Source organism: Xiphophorus couchianus, chromosome 18, assembly GCF_001444195.1.
Source record: "Xiphophorus couchianus chromosome 18, X_couchianus-1.0, whole genome shotgun sequence".
Classification (NCBI taxonomy): domain Eukaryota; kingdom Metazoa; phylum Chordata; class Actinopteri; order Cyprinodontiformes; family Poeciliidae; genus Xiphophorus; species Xiphophorus couchianus.
The window spans coordinates 16,272,442-16,295,076 of NC_040245.1; the positions used below are offsets into that span (position 1 = coordinate 16,272,442).

A 22,635-nucleotide genomic window follows, 5' to 3' on the forward strand; every position below is an offset into this window, starting at 1 on the left:
TAACGGTGGGGCGACTGTGGCTGTGTGGGTATAGTAGTCGTCTTGCGATCAGAAGGTTGTAGGTTTGATTCCAGCTTCCTGCCACATGTTGATGTGCCTCTGGGCAAGCCACTTAACATACTGATCTGCGTATCGGTATGTCGGTATGGTGTATAAATGTGTGCGCGTTTGTGAGTGCGAATGAGTGACTGTGACTCTAGTGTAAAGCGCTTTGAGTGGTCAAAATGACTGGAAAAGCGCTATAGAAGTTCAGTCTGTATAAACTGTAACCTTAGTGTCTTGTCCGAAACTGAATGTAGTGGCCCCTAGTGTGTTCTTCAAATGCCATAGTCCTTTTGATTCAAGGTTTGACATGTTCAGAGATAATATACCAGAAATCTGAGTTAGTATTTGTGTTAACAAGAAATTCAACGGTGCCTGTTAGCACAAATAAAGTAGCAAGTAAATGTGTTTCTGCAAAGATAATGGGAGTAATGTCAGTATTACTCTCATCACATGAGAGTACGAGACAAAATATTGGAAAATAAATCAATGAAATGAAAGTAAAGGGACAAAGAACTGGTTGAAAGTCATAGAAGAAATTGGTGTCTGTTTATCCTAGGTTAGGAGAGGGTACACAGGGTGGGGCCACATGTGGTTTACAATCCCACAGCTCTGCTGCATGGTTTGGAGTTGGCAGCCAGCATATGTTTTAACAGGATCGGAATTCTTCTTCAGTGGCAGCGTAATCAGCACCAACTTCCTCCGATTCAGGAGCTGCAGGCCTCGCTCCCTGCCTCTTTTGTTTCAGCCAGGCTCCGCTGACAGCACAGAGGAAACAGCTATCCGAGGAGATGTTAAATGTGCATAAACAGTGTATCTAAGGAAAGGGAGCTGAAAAGAGCGAGACTGACAAACTTCACTCCCCCTAATGTGTCTGTGCGTTGATGGGTGCTCATGCCATCTGCACACGTACATGCACACTTTATTATTTGGCTTGGCAGAGTTTTGCCCGTGTTGTCGGCCTCTCCCAAGGGAAAATGTGAAAGAGGTTGTTTAGGAATACTCCGCACACTAGCTGTCAGGCTAGTCATCTCCAGCTGCCTGCCTGAGACTTCTGTCTTTGTTAAATGTTGTGTGACAATGAGATTTTCCAAAGTGCCATCTAGATAAAGAAGTGGATTGAGAGAGAGCACACAGGGGGGAGAAAAGGGGAGACTCCAATTTGAGCTGAGATGGTCTGGTCATAGTCCAGCAGCTCTTCATCACCACTACAGCTGCAGATATATCTTCTCTCTGTGTCTGCTACACACACACACACACACACACACGCATGTGCACCTTCATCATTTTGTCTCACACTGCGCAAATACACATTCCTTAAAGCTGCCCACATCTCAATAACGCACACAAACAAACACACACAGAAATACACCTCTATTCCATCACTGGAGCTCTAGATCTTCGATCGATCCTCACAGTGGCCGAGGTGCCGGCAGACACCGGCAGGTGATTGATCCCCAAATCAGTCCCTCACAACTCCTGTGCTATAAAAACCATAACAACCCATCATAAAGCTGATTTATCTTCACCTGGTGCAGGGCCTCAGGGTTGGAATATTAACCCAAAAGTGTGTGACACTAGACTGATTGGTTTGGAATTGATAAAGCCTGGGGAGCATTGATCAACATATCTGATGGTTCAAACAAGAGTGGACAACTGAGACTGTATCGTGTAAAACTTTCCATGCTGCTCACAAACCAGCGGTCAACGAAAGGTTTTTTTGTTTTTTTTTCCTGTCACAAAGTGTTTCTTTTAATATTTCGCAGATTTCTATATATACCTAATAACTAACACACAGAAGTTGTACCTAATTAAACAATAATTATTTCTGTTCTACATTGGAATTGCGTTGTGAAAAGTATTTAGGGATATCATTTTGTGTCCATTATGTCAGCAGGTTCTTCTCCTTTTTTAAAAACGATTTTGTTTTTCTTGTTGTGACTGAACCAATATGGAGCTGTAGTGTAATGCCCCACTCTGCTGCCGTATCGTCTTCGTCATTAAAGTATTGGCTCTCCAACTGGACAAAGAGCATGAAAGGCAAGTTGTCCAACTATTACCGCAGAAAGCAAACGTTAAACATGAGAAGAGGTCTCAATAAATGTAATAAATGTGAGTCACTTGAACATCTGAAGGGGCCATGTACCACTTTACCAGTCGGACATTAAATAAAGCTCTTTTAAAGATGATATCTATGAGTGCCGTAGAGCCAATTTGTTCTCCCTGTGGCAAAAGGCAACATGCTCTAATTACGTCCCCATTTCTCCTCTGCAAGGCTGCGCTGAGTTGTTTGAGTTTCCACTCTGTCTGTATGTATAGGAGCTACATGCCCGCTGAATTTATGCTTGGAAAACGTGACCTCTTGACTCATGTGCAGCTTTATCGCACCCAGTAGCTCACATACAGTGCAGGCCTGTGTTCTGAGGCTCTGCAGAGGAAGTATCTATGATTACCAAAGCCTGCGTACGTCACTGATACCACTTACCATCAAACTTCACCTCTCCAGCTTTCTCTGAAAGACCCTTTATCATTCTTGGCCATGCACCTCCAAACGACAGCATGTCAATCTGTAGTGGCTGCTTATTCGCTCTTACACAATCCATTCTTCTTTTCATGATATTTTCATTGATCATGTTGTAAAGGGAGGGATTAAAAGTTGGGATCTAAAAATACTTAGAGCATATCCTGCTGCTGAGTTTGTGACATGGAGTGCTATCTGCAGAAATCAAAAAAATATTTCAGATATCAACTTAATGCATCAATAAATATCTCAGATGTCTTTCAAATGGCACCTCTAAAGAGAATGTACTGTATATAAAGTAACTACAGTTGCACAGCCTCACAATGAATATTTAGAAAAGTTTTCTGCATCGTCAGTCCCACCAATGGTTAAAACATTTTATTCAGGCACTAACATAAAATAAGCAAGATTTTTAGCTGGGTATAAAGTTTCCAGAGCTCACTGATGGATAACTCCATGAAATAATCCCTTCATGGTGTCAGCAAGGCATCTATATGCAAAGGGAAAAGCCTTTTCAGTCCTACCATCTCAAATGTAAATATGTTCAGTTTACTAAACTCTATTTCATATAATTAGAGACATGTACTTTGGGATGAAGCAAGAAATGTCAAATGTCAACTGGTGATTGTGATCTTTAATAATGGATGAATAGACATAAAATACCTTATTCAATCTGTAATGTGCGGCAAAGGATCTGTGATGCTGTGGGCTTGTTTCACTTCCAAAAGGTGATTAAACCTTCATTCAGACTGCTTAGCATCAACTCCTTACAATACCAAGACATTTCTGCTAAGTAGTGCATATGGTGGCCTCTGAGTCTGACAGAAAAATGTAATAGTCTGATTCTGTCAATAGGATGACCATCCAAGACATAAAGCCAAACACAGAAGTAATTTAAAAGACCCACAGTTACCTAATTCTATCGCTGTCTCTGGTTAAATTCTTATAAATCATTGGGTGTGATCTGAAGTGACTCAGGACTGAGGATTATTTGGAAACATCATGCATGAAGGAAGGTCAACAATCCCTCTGTGCTTCAGCCTTCTGAAATGCTAAAGATGACTAAGAGCTGTTGTAAGTGTATTAACTGTGTGCTTTCCAATAAGTGTGACACTGGGAATTTTATATAGAAAGTAATAGAGTTTTAACCTGACATTTTGTTTTACTAAATCAATGCTGTTAAACTAAAGGTTAGATTTGAGAAAAAAAAAACATTTTACAGGTTTACAAAAAGTGTATTGAAAGGCTGCGCAGTTGGTAGCACTGTTGCCTTGCAGCAAGAAGGTTCTGGGTTCCATTCCCGGCCTGGGGTCTTTCTGAACGGAGTTTGCATGTTCTCCCTGTGCATGCGTGGGTTCTCTCCGGGTACTCCGGCTTCCTCCCACAGTCTAAAAACATGACTGTCAGGTTAATTGGTCTGTCTAAATTCTCCCTAGGTGTGAGTGTGCATGGTTGTTTGTCATGTATGTCTCTGTGTTGCCCTGCGACAGACTGGCGACCTGTCCAGGGTGACCCGCCTCTCGCCAGTAACGTTAGCTGGAGATAGACACCAGCACCCCTCCCGACCCCACTAGCGACAAGGGAGTAAGAAAATGGATGGATGGTATTGAAATTTTTATTATGACAGTATAGATTCCTGCAGTTTTCCCCTTTTTCTATTTTGCCAAATTTCTGATGTAGGCATTAAATAAAGTTGTCTATCTAAATGGAAAAGATTTTGAGATTTAGGAATAAAATTGTCATTGTATAAAAATTGGCTGTTACAAAATATATGTTCATTTGCGCCAATTTGAGCATAGTACTGAGAATTTCTATTTGTTTTCTATGAATGAACCCTTTGAAATTCATTGAAAAAAAAGAGAAATGTCTTTGTTTATGAAGATCATTTGTATAAATGTTTGCTCGGGTAAGTAACTACTGTCATTTGTGATGAAATGTCTGCGAGGTCTGCAAGACGTTGTCAAAGGGCAGAGACAGACAAAATGACCGTGTGCTAATTCAGCAAACACGGCACGCTTGTTCCTGAAAGGCCGCAGAATTTGTCAAGAAATCATCCTCTCTGCGACTCTGCCGGAATGCCTGGCTGACCTCCGGCAAATGAAAATAATCCAAAGTAATTAGAAGTGAGCCGCTCTGGTCCTGAGGGCCCCCGGGCGGCCGGGTAAACATGGCGGAGGGTCCGGGAGGGGCCAACTGCAGCAGAGAGAGAGAGAGAGAGACGAGGAGGGGGTCGCGGGGGGGGGGCGGGGGGGCGGAGAAGGGGGTGCTGACCTTGTCCACATAAAGCAGTGATTTATGAAGTGCAGGCCACAGCAGCAGGGCTTCTGTCTTCTCCCGCAATACCAGATTACCGAGGTGGAGATTAACACGCCGCTCACAACGGGCCCGCTTCCAGAGCCGAGGAAATTTCTTATTTACATTTTCTCCTTTCATTTCCGCTGCTGTGTTTTAATGCTAATTGGGGATATGCGGACACCCAGTCTTATCCTTTAATATTGGGGCCTAAAAGTTGCACACTTAACGCATTGTGAGCGCCTAGCGGCTGATGGATGTGCTAATTAAAGAATAAGTTGCAGAGTGTTGTGCAAACCGTTCGCTTTGCGCTTTGAATAAGTTCCCACCACTTGATTGAGCCGCCCCACATCTAAGCAAAATAAAACGCGTAGGGAAGTGGGTGGAGGGAGAGCGTCTATACAGACTCATGATGAAGACTTAATGCAGCTTTTAGTCTCTGTCAATAGGAGGTCTGACTGTGAATGGTGGGCCTATTTCATGTGGATTTGGCTGCAATATTTTCTTTCTTTCTCTCTTTTTTTCTTTCTTTCTTTCTTTCTTTCTTTCTTCCTTTCTTTCTTTTTCGTTTTCGCTCTCCTGGAGGATGTGCAGGAATGCACCGCGCAGGCCTTCACCAGTGTTTCCATGTGGCCCCTCGGCTGCAGCAGTGCAGCGGCACAGGCCCTGCAGCAGCTCACTGTGCCGGAGTCAGTTTTCAACCCACGCGTGGACCCCCCCCTCTCCCCTCTCTTCCCCACGGCCTCTCTATCACCCCCTCCCGTCTGCCATGTCCAGCCCGTTTCATCCCACTTCACCCAAACCATTTTCGCGCACCAGACAATTATTGCCTTAAAGCTTTCCAAAGAGTTAGAAATAAAAAAGGCCCCATGTAAGGCAGAACCTCAGATCAAGCAAAAAATATGAAACTATTTGATCATAAAAAATGCTCGGCATCCATGTATGATTTTTTTTTTTTGTTCGTGACCTTGCACCTAAAATAAACAAGTAAAGCCGCAAGCAAAAATAAGCATCTAAGATGTTCAACCCCATTTGGAGAATTTCACAGCACTTTTTCATCCCAGTGCAGCATGCTGTAAAAGAATCCTCCTTAATACGTATGAAATGCTCGCCCGATACAGCCGAAACTAACGCACCCTGAAGCCTGCGTGCGTTTTCTTTGTATAATTCGTTGATAAACAGCTTTTCCGCCCTGAACAATTCAGCGCGTCACAATCGTGGTGACAAAGGCATGGCGTAACTCAGATAAAAACCAGACCCGTTTCATCTGAGCACTTCAGAACGTATAGGAGCGTTTATGGCAAATCTGAATGGGGAATCAGAGCGGTGCCACTGCAAATCGGTCTCCCGCCTCATTAACTGAAACAAGAGTTTTAAATTCACCCCCATCGTTTTTTCTTTTCTTTTTTTTCCCCTGCAGCTTTACTGCGTCACGTTCGGATGATTAGACGTTCCAGCACGACGTACAGCTGGATCTTTCATGTCCCATCTAACAATTTGACGCCTTGTTGCGGATGTTCTGCTCTTACAAGGAGGAAAGTGTAAATTTCTTATTGGAAATCAGAGAGCTGCTTGTTAGAGTGGACTACAAACTGAGATATGGCAGCTGAAAAAAAAAAAAAAAACAGTACAGCTACAGACAGGAAAAAATATATTCAATATATCTGTTTTGTTTGATGGTTTTGCCTGTGGGGTAAGTTTACTCAGAACTATTTGAAATTAACAAGACCCACAAAACTGTTGAGGGACAAACCAGGTACAAATTAGACACTGGTTGCTTTTGCCATGAAGACACACGAAAAATACCGCCAAGATATTACTCTCTTTGTGATTCAGTTTATATTTGAAATATTCACAGTTTCCATCATCTATCTCATATGTAGCTTGTGGAAGCTAAGGGATATACATTGCAAATAGTTTGTGGGCTCTAGTGTAAAGTAGGCTGACAGGAAAGGGGGAAGACATGCGGCAAATGTCACCGGGTCCAGGAATCGAACCCGCGACGAGGACTCAAGGCCTCCAAACGTGGGTCGTGCTATCCCTACGCAACCACAGCACGCCCCAGGTCAGGGGTGTGGACATTTACCCTTCTAGTAATTGATTTAAGTAATGAAAATGATCCATGTTGAGAAAGCCTCTTTGATTTAATAAAGGATTGGTAATTGTAGGATATTTAAATTATTCTTGCAAGAATAAAATGCTTTTATTTCACATTTAGATTTGAATAATATTTACGTTTAAAATTTAACACAGCCTGAATTTCGTTTTTACAGTGTGAAAGTGACTGGTATCATGTCTAGGTGTATAAAGTTGCTGTCTGGCCAGTGCAACAAGCATTTCTATATATAAAAAAACATGTTTCTGACTGAGCTTGTTTTCTGTGGCTGTGATGATTGAATGCAATGATTGCTTCAAAGCAGCAACAAATTTGAAACCATAAAAATGTTCTGAATCACATTGTCACCTTCAGATGTCAATGTGGCGTATTAGAGTTGCACTTTAGTTAACCACGCCATCTCTTGACAGGGCAAAGAAGCGGAACTCTTCCACAGGTTGCCCCTCTTTACCCTCTGTGATGCCACAAACTCTACTTGCTTATCCTCAAACATTTCCTCCCTTTTTAAGGAAGAAAACAAAAAAAGAGGAACGCCCCCTCACACCGCTCTCCCCTATCAGAGATCCTCGATCAGACCGAGAGGCCGCCGGAGCAATCACTTTCCCAGATTACTTGTATTTAATACACAATGCATCATAAAACAAATCCCTCATCCTGACAGGAAGAAAATAGAACAGCTCATTCGACTTGAGCTTTCCCAATTTATGGCTAAATTAAAAAGGCTTCCAACAATGGACAAGTCGAGCACAGGCAGGAAATCAATGACCGGGCGGACCGGGGGTCTCTCTGGCGGTTCTCAAGGAGCGCGACATGATGGGAATCAGTGGCGGGGCCCCTGCCTTATTTACACATGATTTTTTCCTGTCCTTACTCCACGTTTCTGCTCTGTGCTTTACAAAAAAAAAAAGAGGGCGTGGGGGGGGGGGGACAATGGGCATTATCTGGGATGGAAGGTCAATGTCGCAGAGTGAGGAGTTATCCATCATCATCTGCTCTCATCAGACTCTCTCCTGCTTTATGGGCTCCTTAATAAACTCACTGACAAGGAGGATGTTGTTTTATTATTATTATTATTATTATTAATATTATTATTATCTCACAATGCTGTTGATTTGAGTTCCTGCTTTTAAAAAAATTGACGACATTATGCAAGGACTCTCCACAAAGTAGCATTTTCATGTCTTATCTTGATGAGACAAAACCAAGAACAAAGCCGTTTTTAATCAAACATTTCTCCAAGTGTTTTCTTTCAAGCGGGGAGATTTGATTATTTGAAAGAGTTCATTAACTCTTTTTTGTGCTGTGCTGTGAAAGAGAATGAAGGGGGAAATAAACTGCCAAGAACAAAAAAAGCAGGTGATTAGGTCAATGTCTCCCAAAAAAAAGTGGGTTCTAATGGTCCATATGGAGTTTCCTGGAGGTCTTTAACAGGAACACTTAAGTCTGTGGTTGTTAAATTGCTCCCCTGACACAAAAAGAATTGGCTTTGAAATATAGTCCTCCTATTTTTTACCTCATTGTTCTAACATGTATGCATCATTCCTACTAAAAGAAGAAGTAGTGGTAGAATTAGTTAGGGCTAATAGGGGAGGCAAAAATCAACAGTGGCATGCAAAATGGGGGACAAGACGGGGTTGATATGACCACCTCCTGCCTGTTTATGAATATGGCTAAAAAGAGAGGCTCTATGCATGTTTTGGTAAGTGATTACCAAACCAGCAGTACTGAAAGAAACAAAAACAGAGGCTGTTTGATTTTCTTGTTAAATTGTTAAATTAGAACAAGCATGTTTTGTAGTCCACATAGAAAGATAATCAAATATATATTTTTTAAATATTTGACATAGTAACAACAAAATCACCAGTATATATATACAGTATATCATACAGGTATCATTAACAGTGATGATGCACATATTTTTTCATGGTGGAACAGACTGTCCACAGTCCTGACAGGTTTTGACAAAGTAAGTAGTCATATTATTAATATATTGTTGTTGCAATTTTTTTGTTTATTGTTTTTTTTTTAGCCCTATGCCACCGACACTCACCCTTACCATTTAAGGGAAATGACGTCACGTGGTCAACCATATACTTTGTCTTGCTAAATTGAGATGTGTGTTAAATAAAACCCTAAGGGACTTTTGTGTTTCTTTTTGCTGGTGGATTCATAGTTTTGTTTTATTTTTATAAACATGAAAAGAAAACGAAACAAAAGAGAAAAAGCTTGCATCTTCGTGTAATATTTTGTATTTCAAACAAAACAAACTTACCACGTGATGTTCAGGTTTCTACTAATGGATTCTTATGAAAGTATAACATTCCTAAAATATGCACAGACCAGAGAGGGCAATTTGTTATTTATGTTGTGCACTGTCACTAATTTTACACTTTTTATTGGGAAAAACAATCCCAATAAGTCGTTCAGGTTCAAATTTGAGGCGCATAATAACATCAAATCTTCGAAGAAAAAAAGAGAGAGAGAGAAAAAGTTGGGGAACACGTGGATGCTAAATCATTAAAGTGTGGCTGTCTGTCTGTGTGTGCGTGGAGTTCATCCCTCTCATAAGCCCCCATCGCGACCTCTCCCTGACCCCGCTCACCCTTTCCAACCCCGGGCCCCTGTCACTTTAAAATTTACTGCGGAGCCGAGTCTCTTCCGATGGTTGTGGTGGTGGGAAGGGGGGGGTTGCACAGACAGACCCCCGCGAACTGATTTGACTCTCGTGGGGGAGAGGATGGAGACTGAGGCGCGGGATCCCTCTTTATCTGAGCGGAATCAGAAACATCGCGCAAATTGTCCGCCTGCCGAAATCTCCCCCTGCTGTCTCACAGACGACACATCCCGAGCTGTCTGAGGAAGAGAGAGGGGAAGAGGTGGAGGGGCTGGGAGGGTGGGTGTGTGGGGGGGGGGGGGTGAGGAGGAAGAGAAAAATGAAAAGTTGAATGGCTTACTGAAGGACACCTGGGCGCGTCAGGACAGGAGGGGTGACAAGAGAAGGAGAGGACGAGTCGAGCAGAAGCGCGCAGAGCAGACACAGTGAAAAGTTGGCAGCGGACTGATGCGCCGGATGGGTTTTAGTTCCGTCCCACGATGTCTGTAGGACAGTGAGAGGAGAGCAGCGCCGTCTGGATTTACTCCTCAGCCAAGCGCGAGCGGCGCGGCGACCGAGAGCGCACCGGCGGAAACTCCCGAAGCTCGGGGAACTGAAGAGGCACCGAGACACAACGCGATGCCACAAAGCTGGCGAAGCGACCGCAGCAACAAGAAGTTCTAGTTTATTTTTTTTAATACTTAAATCAAACTTTTTTGTTTGCTTTTTAAAAATTTTATTATTATTTTTATTTTTTATTGTTTTCTTTTTCTTTTTTCCCCCCTTACTTTTCCGGAGTTTTAATCACCCAAGAGGCTGTAACACGAGTTTGGACGGTAAGGTGATTGATAATTGTCCTCAAATAAAATATAATTTTTTCTGCACTGATTATTTAAATTAAACCACTGTTTATTTGCTCGTTGATTATTTAAAACTTAAAGTTTTATGGCTTCATTTAAAACGCGCCGGATCCACTCTTGATTCCCGATTCTTGCTTTTTTATATGTAGATATATATGCAAAATATTTATTCAGTCGAAGACTAACACAAAGGCGCTGAGGCAGATTTGTGACCCTGGAAGAGAATCTGTTTTGCATCCTAACAATCGGCTTGTCTTCATAACTCTTATCACTCGGCGGTTTCCTGCAATTGATTTGCTCCCCTGCAAAAGTTTACAACCGCTCTGCCGAAACCAGCAGCATTTCAAACGCAACGTTATAACATTTTATGCTGCAAAATTTAGGAGCCTAATGATTTGCTTAATCAAATTTTTTTTTTCGTAAATCGTTTTCTTTAAAAGTACACCTCTTAACCAGAGCAGAACAGGCTTTTTTGGTATAATTTCTATTAAAATTTTTATTCTATTAACAACTTTTGCTTTTGTTGTGAAATCAGTAAATGCAGTTCTGTAAATGCATTTCTTTAAATGAAATTCGCTAAGCATCAGTATTAGATAAAATTCGAGGTTGGTTTCAAGTTAAAATAATATGGACATTAAAATAAATATATTTGTATTTTTTGTGTTTTGGTGAGATTGTTGTTGTATTTTGTTTTTTGTTATTTTTTTGTTTAATTCGTTTTGATTTTGAAACATTAAATCATTTTTAAAATCTTTTTTATAACCAGCTTCTCCTTTTTATTTTATTTTATTTTTTACTTTTTCGATTTGTTTATATTATGTTACTGAATTTCAGCTCTTCTGTGGTTGTTTCAATCCATGACATCACATATTAAAATATTTTCTTTAAAGTGTGGAAATAAAATTAAAGCTAACATAAAAAATGCTGACTTTTCTTTATTTCATTCTTTTACTTCCTATCAGCTTTTATAATTCCTAAAATAATATTTACTGTATTTTTGTTCAGCCTTTTTGTGCAAATTTCTCAGTATGCATGTGTGTTTGTGTGTGTTCGTGGGCGTGTGTGTGTGTGTGTGAGTGAGCGCATTGCCTCACAAAGCAGCTCCTAACATTTAAGTGGGATTTCTTAGTGGGAGGTATGCGGTTAGGCAGTGTTTGGACACAGTAACCTGGTCTGATACTGATCAAAGTCTGATCTCTCTCTCTCTCTCCCTCTCTCTCTTTCTCTTTCTCTTTCTCTCTCTTTCTCTCTGCAGATCTTGGATGGGTCAGGCCATGTAAAGTTCTGCCTGGATGCCAGCAAACCAGATGCAGGGAGCTGGCTGAAGCACATCCAGTTTGCCCCTGCGGCCACGCAGCATAACCTCAGAGCGTGCCAGACAGATGAGCAGGTATGTGGAATCGTGTCCTCAGACGCGCCGTGTGACATGAAATCCATCTCAACAAAGTGAAAGAAACCAGAGAAGGAGAGAAAATTCAAGCGAATGACTTGTTCTTGAAATCCCCAGATGATGATGTGTCTTCTGCCTGGCAAGATGAATCAGGGTTTTTAAATTCCACCTTTTTTTTTTTTTTTAAACAACTCCAAAGCCATAATTTTGTATCTGCACTTTTCAACATCCAGCCTGCTGTGTGCTGTCAAATGATGTTATTGTGATGTAAGCCAGATAGTCTTATGAGTGGCTGGCACTCTCTGTCCTCACCTAACAAACACATGGACACACACGCAGCTCTTCATATTATCATCACTGCATGTTTTACCTCTGTATTTGTTTGCTGCCTTCTGCCGCACAAAGACCACAGGGAACGATCAGAGGCGGCCGCCCCCGGGATGATAGTTCCGCACACTTCCCGGTCACGCTGGCGATATAAACGCTTAGATATGCCAGGAATGCCGAAGCCCTATTGCTGTTCACCTGGCTGTAGAGAGGTGCGTGCTGCACACATGAGGGCCTGTTCAGCTCAGTAATCCTCACAGCCAGCAGGCTCCCAAAGCAGGAAGACATTGGGCCAAACTTCACCTGACGCGTGTGTCGAGAGCACGATCGCTTGACCCAAACGGAAAACATCATCTCACAGGTGGTCCAACTAGATAACTTTTCTGCAGTGTCATCTGACACTGCGCAAAAACTACATTTTTGCGCAGGATTAAATTCAAATTGCTCGACGAACTCTTTTCTGTTTGATTTGGGGGTGTATTTTTTTTTTTGTCACATTTAGCCTTTGGGTTTAATTTTCTTCCAAAAACTATATGGCTCAGCCGCCAAGGCACTTATCTTCTGCTCATCTTTCACACATCTCAGTGACGAGAGACAGCAGGAGGGCCTCATAAAGAGGAGCAGGAGCTCTTTCATGCATGCTTACCTCCCCACTCTGGTAAAAGACAGAGACAAACAAGCAGAGAGAGCTTTCCCTGAGCTGCTTGCGACGCGAGGTGCGACTCGCTGTCAGCGTCGCGGTTCTGCTTGGGTGGCTGTGTAAGGCTCCCACAGGTCACGGACATGGCTATGATGAGGTGATTGTTAAGTATCACGCTCTGTCACAACACTGCACAATGCGCTGTCTTTAAGCCTTCCGGCCAACGCCGGTGTTTTCAAAAACACACTGTAGCCTCCCACAATGCCCGTCTGTGCGTTGGAAAATGAATAGACTAAACGGGGTGGTCTTGTAAAGCTGCTGTCAGATTCTGCCAGTGTGCGTCTGTCCCTGTGTCTCTAAGCACATGGGGGCCCTTTTTTTGCGAGTGTGTCGAGTGTTTCATTATGTCTCCGGAGTGTGTGTGCACACACCTGTGTGTTGCCTTTGTTTGGGCTTTTGCCCATGTCCAAACCAAAGTTGCAGTGCCTGTGTGTGTGTGGGGGTGTGCAGGCGTGTGCGTACGCAGGGCTGTGAATTGTTCATTGAGGTTTCGATGACTCCCAATGCTCCTCATTCCGAGCTGGAAATGTTGAAGCCGCACAGTACCTGATTCCAGCAGGTCTTTTTTACAGCCACAGAGAAAGCGCTGAGTCCAAACTCAGCCTGAAACCGCTGATTACGCCACACATTACACACACCACCGCCAGATTTTCGCAGAAGAGCCTCACAGTGTTACTGAGGGCTTCAGATGAATTGGAAAATCTTCCCTCGGGATCAAATTTAAGGGACTCTTTCTTAGCCGTCGGACAGAAACGATTTGTCGCATGATTTACGTTCGGACGTTGTCCTACAACGACAGCAATTTCCAGGTGTGTTTGGTCGTTATTTTGTGCAGGGCCTTTACAAGCACCTCTGCCTGCACGAGAGTAAAACTGGCTTCCATCCTCTCATTTTTGACCCAGTTCTGTTTACTATAAAAGTTTATGAGTAATCTCAGAAGAACAGGGGAGTGGAAGAGGAAGGAATGAGTGAAACAAACCCTGTTTTCTTCCATTTATTTCCCCCTAAATACAAGATTTGTTGTAGATTATGCTTCTTCTTACTATTTCAGCTTCTTGTTTGCTTATCTATGTATACTACATAATTTGAGAAGGTATAATCTATAGTGAACTGGATAAAAAACTGAAATCAGAAAATATTTACAATAGACAGCATGAGATATGGTCTGTTGTTTATACCTCCTTTAATTTATCACACTTAGCTCTAAATAAGAGAATCATTTCACAATAAATTGGAAGAGGAATAAGGACACTATTGGAAATTGCAATGTACTATTGAGTCATTTAAGGATTGATTAGGTTTTTGTTGATGAGCTCTAATCAGTGAGCAACAGGCCAAATACTTAAAACAATTATCTTTTTTTCCCTCTACAGTATTTTCAAAACTAAAAACTCCCACAGTCTATAAGCCCATCACTCAACTGTGGAATTTTTTAATATTAAGTTTAACAAAATCTGACAAAGATTAGGAACATATGCTTTGATGTATAAATTGACATAACCTTATAACACCTTCATTTTCTGTCGGATTTAAAAGCATTACTCTATGGAGAAACTATGGCTTATTTATAAAATCAATTATTTGATATATTTGGCAGGAAAAAAATTTTATTAGCCAACATAATCAGAATCAATGTCAGCCCTCAAAGAAAACTGAAAATTGCTAAAGACAAAAAAAGGAGGGACCTTACTTTATCAGTCACACTGAACTTTCCAGAGGTTGTACTTTTTTCACAGGTATATTTAACCCTTTTCTTGTATTTAATTTCCAGCACAAGTATTTTTTAGCACTCACACAATCCAGTTAATAGTTTTGTGGCTGCTGTTTGCGCTGATCATGAGCTCTTGGCTGTTTTTGAGACAAAGCTGAAGGCTTCAGAAAGCCCCTAAACAACACGCTTGCAGCTCTCTGAGCACAGATCCCCTCATGTTTTGTCGTGAGGATAATTAGGGGCAATTAGCACTTAAAAACCCTTCTCTGCGCTCCTCACTCTACTGATTCAACTAAATGGAAAATTGATTAAAAAGTGTAATTAACATCATCCAACGAGGCCCTGAAGAGCCTTTCATAATACAGTACAGAGGGATATGAGAGTTAATCTCATCTGCTCCATTGATTGTCACTCAGTATTGAGTGCAATGAAGTGGCTCTGGAGCATGTGGCAGTGTGCATACAATGGAGCTGATTGTAACTCACAGAGATAACAGTTTGAAGCTTATTCATTAATAAACTCTTATTGTAAAATTGAAATCTGATGAGCCCTTTATACAAAAGCAACTCTCAGCGTAAGGGTTAATATGAGAACAATTGAGTCATGCTGACTTTTCGTCAGTTTCAGGCAATGTGCTGGAATTGTGTGCAAATTCTCTTCACCCCCTTCTGCATCATTTCATATGATTTGATATGCCTGTCTGTGTCTGAGTACACGATTCGCCTGCAAAATCTGAAAGTGACTTTTTTCATGTTTTGCTCCTGTTTTGTTCATCCACTGTCTCACAGCTTTCTCTTTTCTTAATTCTTAAGCAGTGTTCAATTTAAAGATTTTTGCATGACGTTCTGCCACCAGTAAGTTTATTTCGTTTTGATAGCGTTAGCAAATGGCAAACCTGTGGATATGAGGAAATCAGCAGGCAAGACACAGCAACGGCAGCGTAACAAGTAGTTCAACCATAACACATTACCTCTTTATGAGCGCATAAGAAAAATAAATAGAAAAAAATTATACACTAATACAGGGAACAAGGTCAAATATAAATTACACTTAAGCCTTTAACTTGTATGTGACAATTTTGTAAAAAAAATAAATTGGTGAACTACAGAATGTTGCTCACTGCCTTTTAAGCTGAGGCAGCAGGTTACCGCTGCTCTGACTTAGTAAGCCTGGATTTTTGCACTCAGTGATTACTTAAAGCTATTGTTAAAGTGTTGTTGGGATTGTCTTTGTGTGTGTGTGTGGTTGTGTGGGAAGTGGGGGTGTTTGCTGGTGGTGCCTCCACACTCGTGCAGAGTTGCTACCTGTTTGTGTTTATCCATGGTGATCTTCGTGGAAGTAGTAGAGTTCCCCTCCCGTTCATAATTGCCATGCTTTACCCACTTGTGTGTTCTTAAACTATTGCAGATTCCCTTTTTTTTCTAAAGTAATTCATTTATCAAAGATGACTCATAGACCACAGAGTTTCTTACTTGTGGAAAGTTCAGCATGCAGGACATCTGTGCCTGCAATTTGTTAAGAGTTTCCTTCACTTATGGATGTTTATTATGATAAATTTATTTTTGTTTAAACACAATACTCCAAATGTAAAAACTTGCCTCTTTGAAAAAGTGTTATTGACATTCTTTGTGATTTTGATATACCTACTTCTCCTTTTGGTTTTCAACAGCTTCTGTCTTCAGCCTCTGTATCAGCGTCTGAGCGGATTTTCTACAGAATAACAAATCTGCTTGAACCGCTGTTTGATTGTTTCGTAGTATCAATATTTTGGTGACCTCACAGAGGTGACGGCCCGTTGGAGCTAGGTTCTGTTTGTCCGCTCAAGCATGTTAAGCGTTCCATTTATGCTCGCCTGTATGTTTACAATAAAGTTGAAGTAAACATGGCAAAGAACGAGAACCCTCACACTTGAGTTCCTTTAATTCTTTTGGTGAAAAAGCAAAATGTTTCTCTTGTTTCCCCCCCATATTATTTTTCAGTATTAAGATTTGACTTAAAAACACAAATCCTGAAAACAAAACAAACAACCCCGCTCAATATAGTTCACCAGAGTTCTTCAAATATCCTTGAACTCCTCTGATGTCCTTTAACCATGTAGGTCAGTGTTTCTAACACAGTGCAGGAGGCTATCTCTTTTATCCACATATTATTTTAAAGCATATTATTTTTTTTCTAGGACAGGGTTATCACTCTCCTGGGAAGCGAGGCTCATATGCTTGCTCATATGATGCAACGATATACCCTTGGTTCCTGATGGAACAAGCTGAGATTTTTGCAAAACTAAGAACCCATTTCTTTTTTTCCACAAAGTTTTTTTCTAAATTACAAGTTATTTTTAGGACTCTGGCACCAATATTGGATCTACATAATTCATGTGTGTCCATACCAAATTTAATTAGTCCAAAAATGTAAGTTTTGTAGTTCATCTACAGTCATAATAATGGGAAAAAAATGATTTGAAATGCTTATTTTTTTAAATTTATTTAAATAAAGAATTTGGTACTAGAGATGATCAAATGCAGCACAGACTAATTAAAAATCTCCTGTTGGAGGTTTCAAAGCTAGTCACTCAGGGTATGTGTCACTTAGTAAGTGCCTGTCAATCTGTCACCGATTCTTTATCTAAGCATGCTGGTTAGAGTTTGAGAAGGACGCTTCATTGACTTTGCAACTCAGTGTTATTCAATCAGTCTGACAAGCAGGCATTGTTGGACAATACTCTCAAAATGTCAAAACCATCTCCAGCCTCAATGTAGCCAGGGTGCCACATTTATTTCACCAATGCCTGTTGATGCATATTCCACACCTACCAAAGATCATATTTGATTCCCTTTTCTGCCATCTGGTGTTATTCCTAATTACTTAGCCCAGTGGTTCCCAAAATGTGGGGCGCGCCCCCTAGGAGGGGCACAGTACCATTGCAGGGGGGTGGGGCGCAAGAAGCAGTATGGATGAATGAAAAAAAAAAAAAGTTACACAAAAGTGTTTCACTATAAAGATGGTTTGTAGTGTGTTTTATTCCAACCTGAAGTGTGAAATAAACTTCAGTGGAGTTTGAAAACAAAATATGTGTATAGGTTTCTGTCTGGTTGAACGATGTGTGTACCCAGTTGATTTTTTTTCTTTTTTGGGGGGGTTTATTGAAATCCATAGGGGGGCCCAGAAAATCTTTGGGAACCACTGCCTTAGCCTATTTTAGCTACACCAATACTTATACACTACACATCACATATATTCAAATGATCAATCTCTATTTGATTTAACTTCTACTTGACATAAGTAATCTTTTCATACAATTGTAAATAAAGTTAGGCAGTAAGGTGTTAAAATGCATATATTCCTTTTCCTGACTTGCTAGTGTAATTCTGAGTATGATGTCATTTGCCAGACTTAGGAACAATGACAGACACAACAGCGCTATGTGCTACAGAATACCTCATTATCCTTATTTCGACAAAGATACTTATCGCAACCTGACATGGAGCCGCTGTGGCTCTGCTGCTGCAGTCGCGTTATTCAAGAATTCCCTTCATGAGCCGCCTACCTGTGATCCACGGCTTCCCAGAAGCATTTTCTCACCCGCTCCACATCAATCCCCCAATGCATTTCTAATAAATTCCTCCATCATCATTGTCATGTTGACACAGCAGAGGAAGTTGATATGTTTAACGTCCAAAGCGTGCTGAAAATAACCCCATGTGTGATTGTTTTGCAGAGAAAGGCCATTGTGTGTCCATGGGAAGCTCCACAGTCGCAGGGTCTCTCAGCTGATTCTTTAATGTGACCGCCCCCATCTTTGCCTAAATAGACACTCACCTGCTCAGCAGGCCTTTGTGCAGTACATGCCATATTGTTTGCATGTTTTGGAGAAGAAATTTGTGGAGCATGTCTTGGTTTAAAATGAAAGCATGTAGAGGTGGTTTTACTTTCCTGCTTGGAGATTCTTCCTTAGCTGATGAATTTAATTTAACTCAACCGCTTCTTCAGCAGTTTGCCTGCTTATTTTGCTCGCTGTTGAATTAGCAAGCTTTCTGTCCACACAGTAATTTACCACTTCCTGCCCACGGTAATTTTTTGCAGTGCGTCGTCATGAGGCTGTGTATTTATTCAGTAGGATAGTTGTTTGTGCTTTCATTCATATATTCAAAGATGGATGTCTCATAAGATGATTAATTACAAGTTAATGAGTGAGTGTATTTTCATGTGTATGGTAATCCTTTGCGGTAGCTTTGTGGTGTTTTAACCATGTAAACAACTGCGGAAATCTGTGTGTTTATGTGTGTGTTTATGCACCAGGAACTACCTTGAGGGACATTCGCTGCTGCTCAACTGTGGTAGTGTGTAAAAAATATAAATTGTGCTATAAACATTCAACCAGTACGGAAGAAGATTAGGGCCGCTGAAAAAAAAGGAAATTTTGATTTTCTCTCAGAAGGTTTACTGTTCTTTTAACTTTAATCTCAGCATTTTGAGATTAAAGTTAGAATTCTTTCCCTTTTTTTAGTAACACTTTTCCTTTTCCATAGACCAGGACAAGCTGCAAAAACTGAACAAGTTACATCAGTAGCTTTGTTCAGTGCTGCTTTATCTTACCTTTATCCAAAAAACATGTCTTTTAAATCACTAAAATATATATATTGTGTGTTACAGATATTCTACAAAGTCACTAGAGAGATTTTTCCTGGCGAGGAACTATTACTTTTCATGAAGGCTGAAGAGTATTTCTGCGACACAATGGCTCCTGATATTCATGGTATGCATCAAACACACAAATACACAACTTTTTCCACTTTCAATGCAATTTTTTTTTAGACATCTCACTTTGTATTCAAAAGCTTCTCTTTTTTTCACAATGCAGAGGAGAGGCAGTACCGCTGTGAGGACTGCAACCAGCACTTTGAGTCCCGCAACGAGTTGCTGGATCATCAAAAGGAGCCGTGTGGGATGCCTCCCTCTGCTTTCCTCAACCCAGGTTTGAATTCTGTTTCTAAACAGGCATGCCTGTTTTATGCTGCTGTAAACTCTGAGCTGTGATGAGTGACAAGATGGATGAGCGGCTGGAGAGGGTGAACAGATATCTGTGTTAGGTGCTAAAGTTGAGCTCACAGAGGAATAAACTGTGAAGGGATGAGTCTACAAATAGGAAGCAGAGATTTATCTAAACCTATACACGATAGATGTTTAACAAAGATCGTTATTTCTTGAGACTGGAAGTAGGTAATATGGAAAAATAATCACATTTTATAGTAAAATCACAATTAGTCTTCATTTCAATTGTTCTGTGGAAAAAGGAGCAATTGAGGTAAGACATATACCTTAGGTTTTGGGTCAAATAACCTTGTGGAACAAAGCTTCATTTATTTGTGTAATTATGCCAACTTGTTTCAAGTATAGGCAATGCATGTTAGGGTTTCAAACCCTCTCAGATTTCTTATGCTGTTCCTATGGGTTAAAGTACTTTTTATGAGTTGGCAGACAGCATGAGGGAGTGATCAGAGTTTTATTTCACTGTAAATAAAACAAACTCCCACGTCAATTGAGTAGAGTGTACCCGAATGTCAGATGGATATTTAAGAAATACCATTCAAATACGATAAAATGTGAACATTTGATAGAACTAGACATAGAGAATCATCTGAAATATTTGAAGAAATAAGTTGGTATGAGATTTTAGAAAGTGTGAATCAGGGAGGAAGGAGACTTACGAATACACCTCGTAAGTCTTTATCTTTGTGCAAGTCTGTAAATCTTCTTGTAGAATTCATGGATAATATGTCCTTATGTTCTTCTTTTGTGCATAGGAGGGGACGCTGACCTGACAGCTCAAGAACCTCAAGATTTGCGGCCCCTTCATATGTCTCATGGCCTACATGAGTGTAAGGAGTGTGACCAGGTCTTCCCTGATGTCCAGAGGTATGAAGTGAACAGAAATATCCAACCACCTGAATTACCGTAGAAAAAAAAAAGTGTCCTTTTCATTTTTATTTTACAAACACCTAAAAAGTCTGGCATGTGCATGTGTTTAGCTCTCCTTTCCATGATACCATTAAATAAAATTTACTGCTTTCAAAAATCACCCAATTAGGAAAAAGAGATTTATTTATATGCATGTAAATAAATTTCTTTTAAATATGGCTGGTTTCTGACAATATTAGTAAGCTACAATATCATCAAGACCAAGGAACACAACAGGCACATCAGTGGTAGAGTTATGGAGAACTTTAATGGGGAGTAAAGTTATGATAAGAATTTAAGCCTTGAATTTCTCACAGAGATATGTTTAGTGCCTCACTTTTAAATTTCATCAGAAAAGTAAACAAAAACCAGGGCAATATTTGTCATTAGAAGATGTGCTTAAAGTAAGGAAGGAAAACTTTGATGGGAAGATAGAGTGACTGAAATACAAGGCAAATAATAATGACAAAATTTGAGAAAGTTTGAGGGTAGATTCTTTTGTAAGGCACCCCAAGCAATCTGACAAATTCTGATTGTTGGTTTCTCATTTTGTCTTCCTCCAGTTTGGAGAACCACAGTCAGTCGCACTCTGAGGAGAGGGAATACAAGTGTGATCAGTGCCCCAAGGCTTTCAACTGGAAATCAAACTTGATCCGACATCAGATGTCGCATGACAGTGGCAAGCACTATGAATGTGAAAACTGCTCAAAGGTAAAGTGATGGAAGGGACTGTTTAATAAATGGCTCTTTTCTACACACTCCTTTTCTTTTTCTGCACACTTCAGCTGAATCACATAGTAACTCCCCTGTGTGTCTCTTTGGTTGCTCCCCCAGCAGGTGTTCACAGACCCCAGTAACCTGCAGAGGCACATTCGCTCTCAGCACGTCGGGGCTCGGGCCCATGCCTGCTCCGACTGCGGAAAGACGTTTGCAACGTCTTCGGGCCTCAAGCAGCATAAGCACATTCACAGCAGTGTCAAGCCCTTCATGTGTAAGTCACTAAGACCCTACCTATGTAAGTCTCCTCAGTACATTATAACAATAACAACACGACTTCATGACAAAAAAATTATGATTTTGCAGAAACTGTAATTGATCTTTTTTCAGCTTTTTGTAATGTCATTTATTCTGACATTTTTTTGTACTATTTATGTCTAAACAAGAATTGTGCAGTTTGTTTTCTTCCTGCCTCAGCACCTTCATATTCTGCTTGTATAGTAATACCGGCCTGCCACTTTGTCACAGTGACCAAGTGTGATCTGGTGAAGACAGAGGGGCTAACAGCCTTTTTTTTTCTAGGATGCCTGCTCACTTAAGCATACACTTACGCCCCCTCTCGTCAACACCAGCCAGACCCAAACACATTTTGACCTTTCACACTTTCACTACCACAAGAGATCTGATCTCCTCTTTCCCCTGAAGCACTGTGATCTTTCCCCTTTGCCCCTTCAGTCTTTTTCTTTTCTTTCCTTCTTTTATACTTATGCAAACTTATACAAACCTGTCAACACACTTAATGCATCCTGCGTTTCAGGCACACACCCACACATATACACACACACATATAAATATATATATATATATATATATATATATATATATGCATAGGCAGGAATGACTGCATCTCCATTGAAGACCTCATTATTCCCCTCTCTCTTTTTCTCCTCTCCTGCCTCCTCCATGTTCACCATTCCTCATAAATAGCAACCACATGTACAGCCCTGCGAATAGTCCATTTGCTGTAATCAGCAGGAAATATGCAGGTTTAAAAACAACTAATGGCTCTGTTAAAAAAAAAGACAGAGAAATGTGACAGCTGTCTGGACAAGATCATGTGTGTGTCTGTAAGATGTTTGTTTGACCGACTGCCGTTGAAGGACATGTATGTGTTTTGGAAAGAAGTTCTGTACATTCACAGGATTCTGTTTGTATCTCAGTGCACGCAATGTGTCGAGGATGTGTGTGTCTTAACACTTTTCTGTGAGACGGAAGCACTCAACTCTCTATTACTCATCTCCCATTCTTCTTTCCTGAATGTGTTTACATGATTGGTCCTCAGTTTAGTAATGGCTGATTACGTCACTTAAGCTATGGATCAGATCTCACGTTCGGTGTGTAATACGTGTGA

At 40.7% G+C, this 22,635-nt stretch overlaps 1 protein-coding gene across 13 annotated transcripts in view; it reads left to right on the forward strand.

The window, feature by feature from the left end:
* Positions 1–22,635, forward strand: part of mecom (MDS1 and EVI1 complex locus) — a 161,698-nt gene that overhangs the window by 120,227 nt on the left and 18,836 nt on the right. For 4 of the 13 annotated variants that reach the window (XM_027999046.1, XM_027999048.1, XM_027999039.1 and 1 more), the window contains exons 3-8: positions 11,680–11,814; positions 19,203–19,305; positions 19,411–19,524; positions 20,354–20,465; positions 21,071–21,218; positions 21,342–21,522. In XM_027999046.1, the coding sequence (XP_027854847.1) occupies positions 11,680–11,814; positions 19,203–19,305; positions 19,411–19,524; positions 20,354–20,465; positions 21,071–21,218; positions 21,342–21,522 (793 nt within the window). Of the gene's footprint in view, positions 1–9,893; positions 10,401–11,679; positions 11,815–19,202; positions 19,306–19,410; positions 19,525–20,353; positions 20,466–21,070; positions 21,219–21,341; positions 21,523–22,635 lie in introns of those variants that run through there. The other 9 variants (XM_027999049.1, XM_027999050.1, XM_027999042.1 and 6 more) reach the window with 4 other exon arrangements.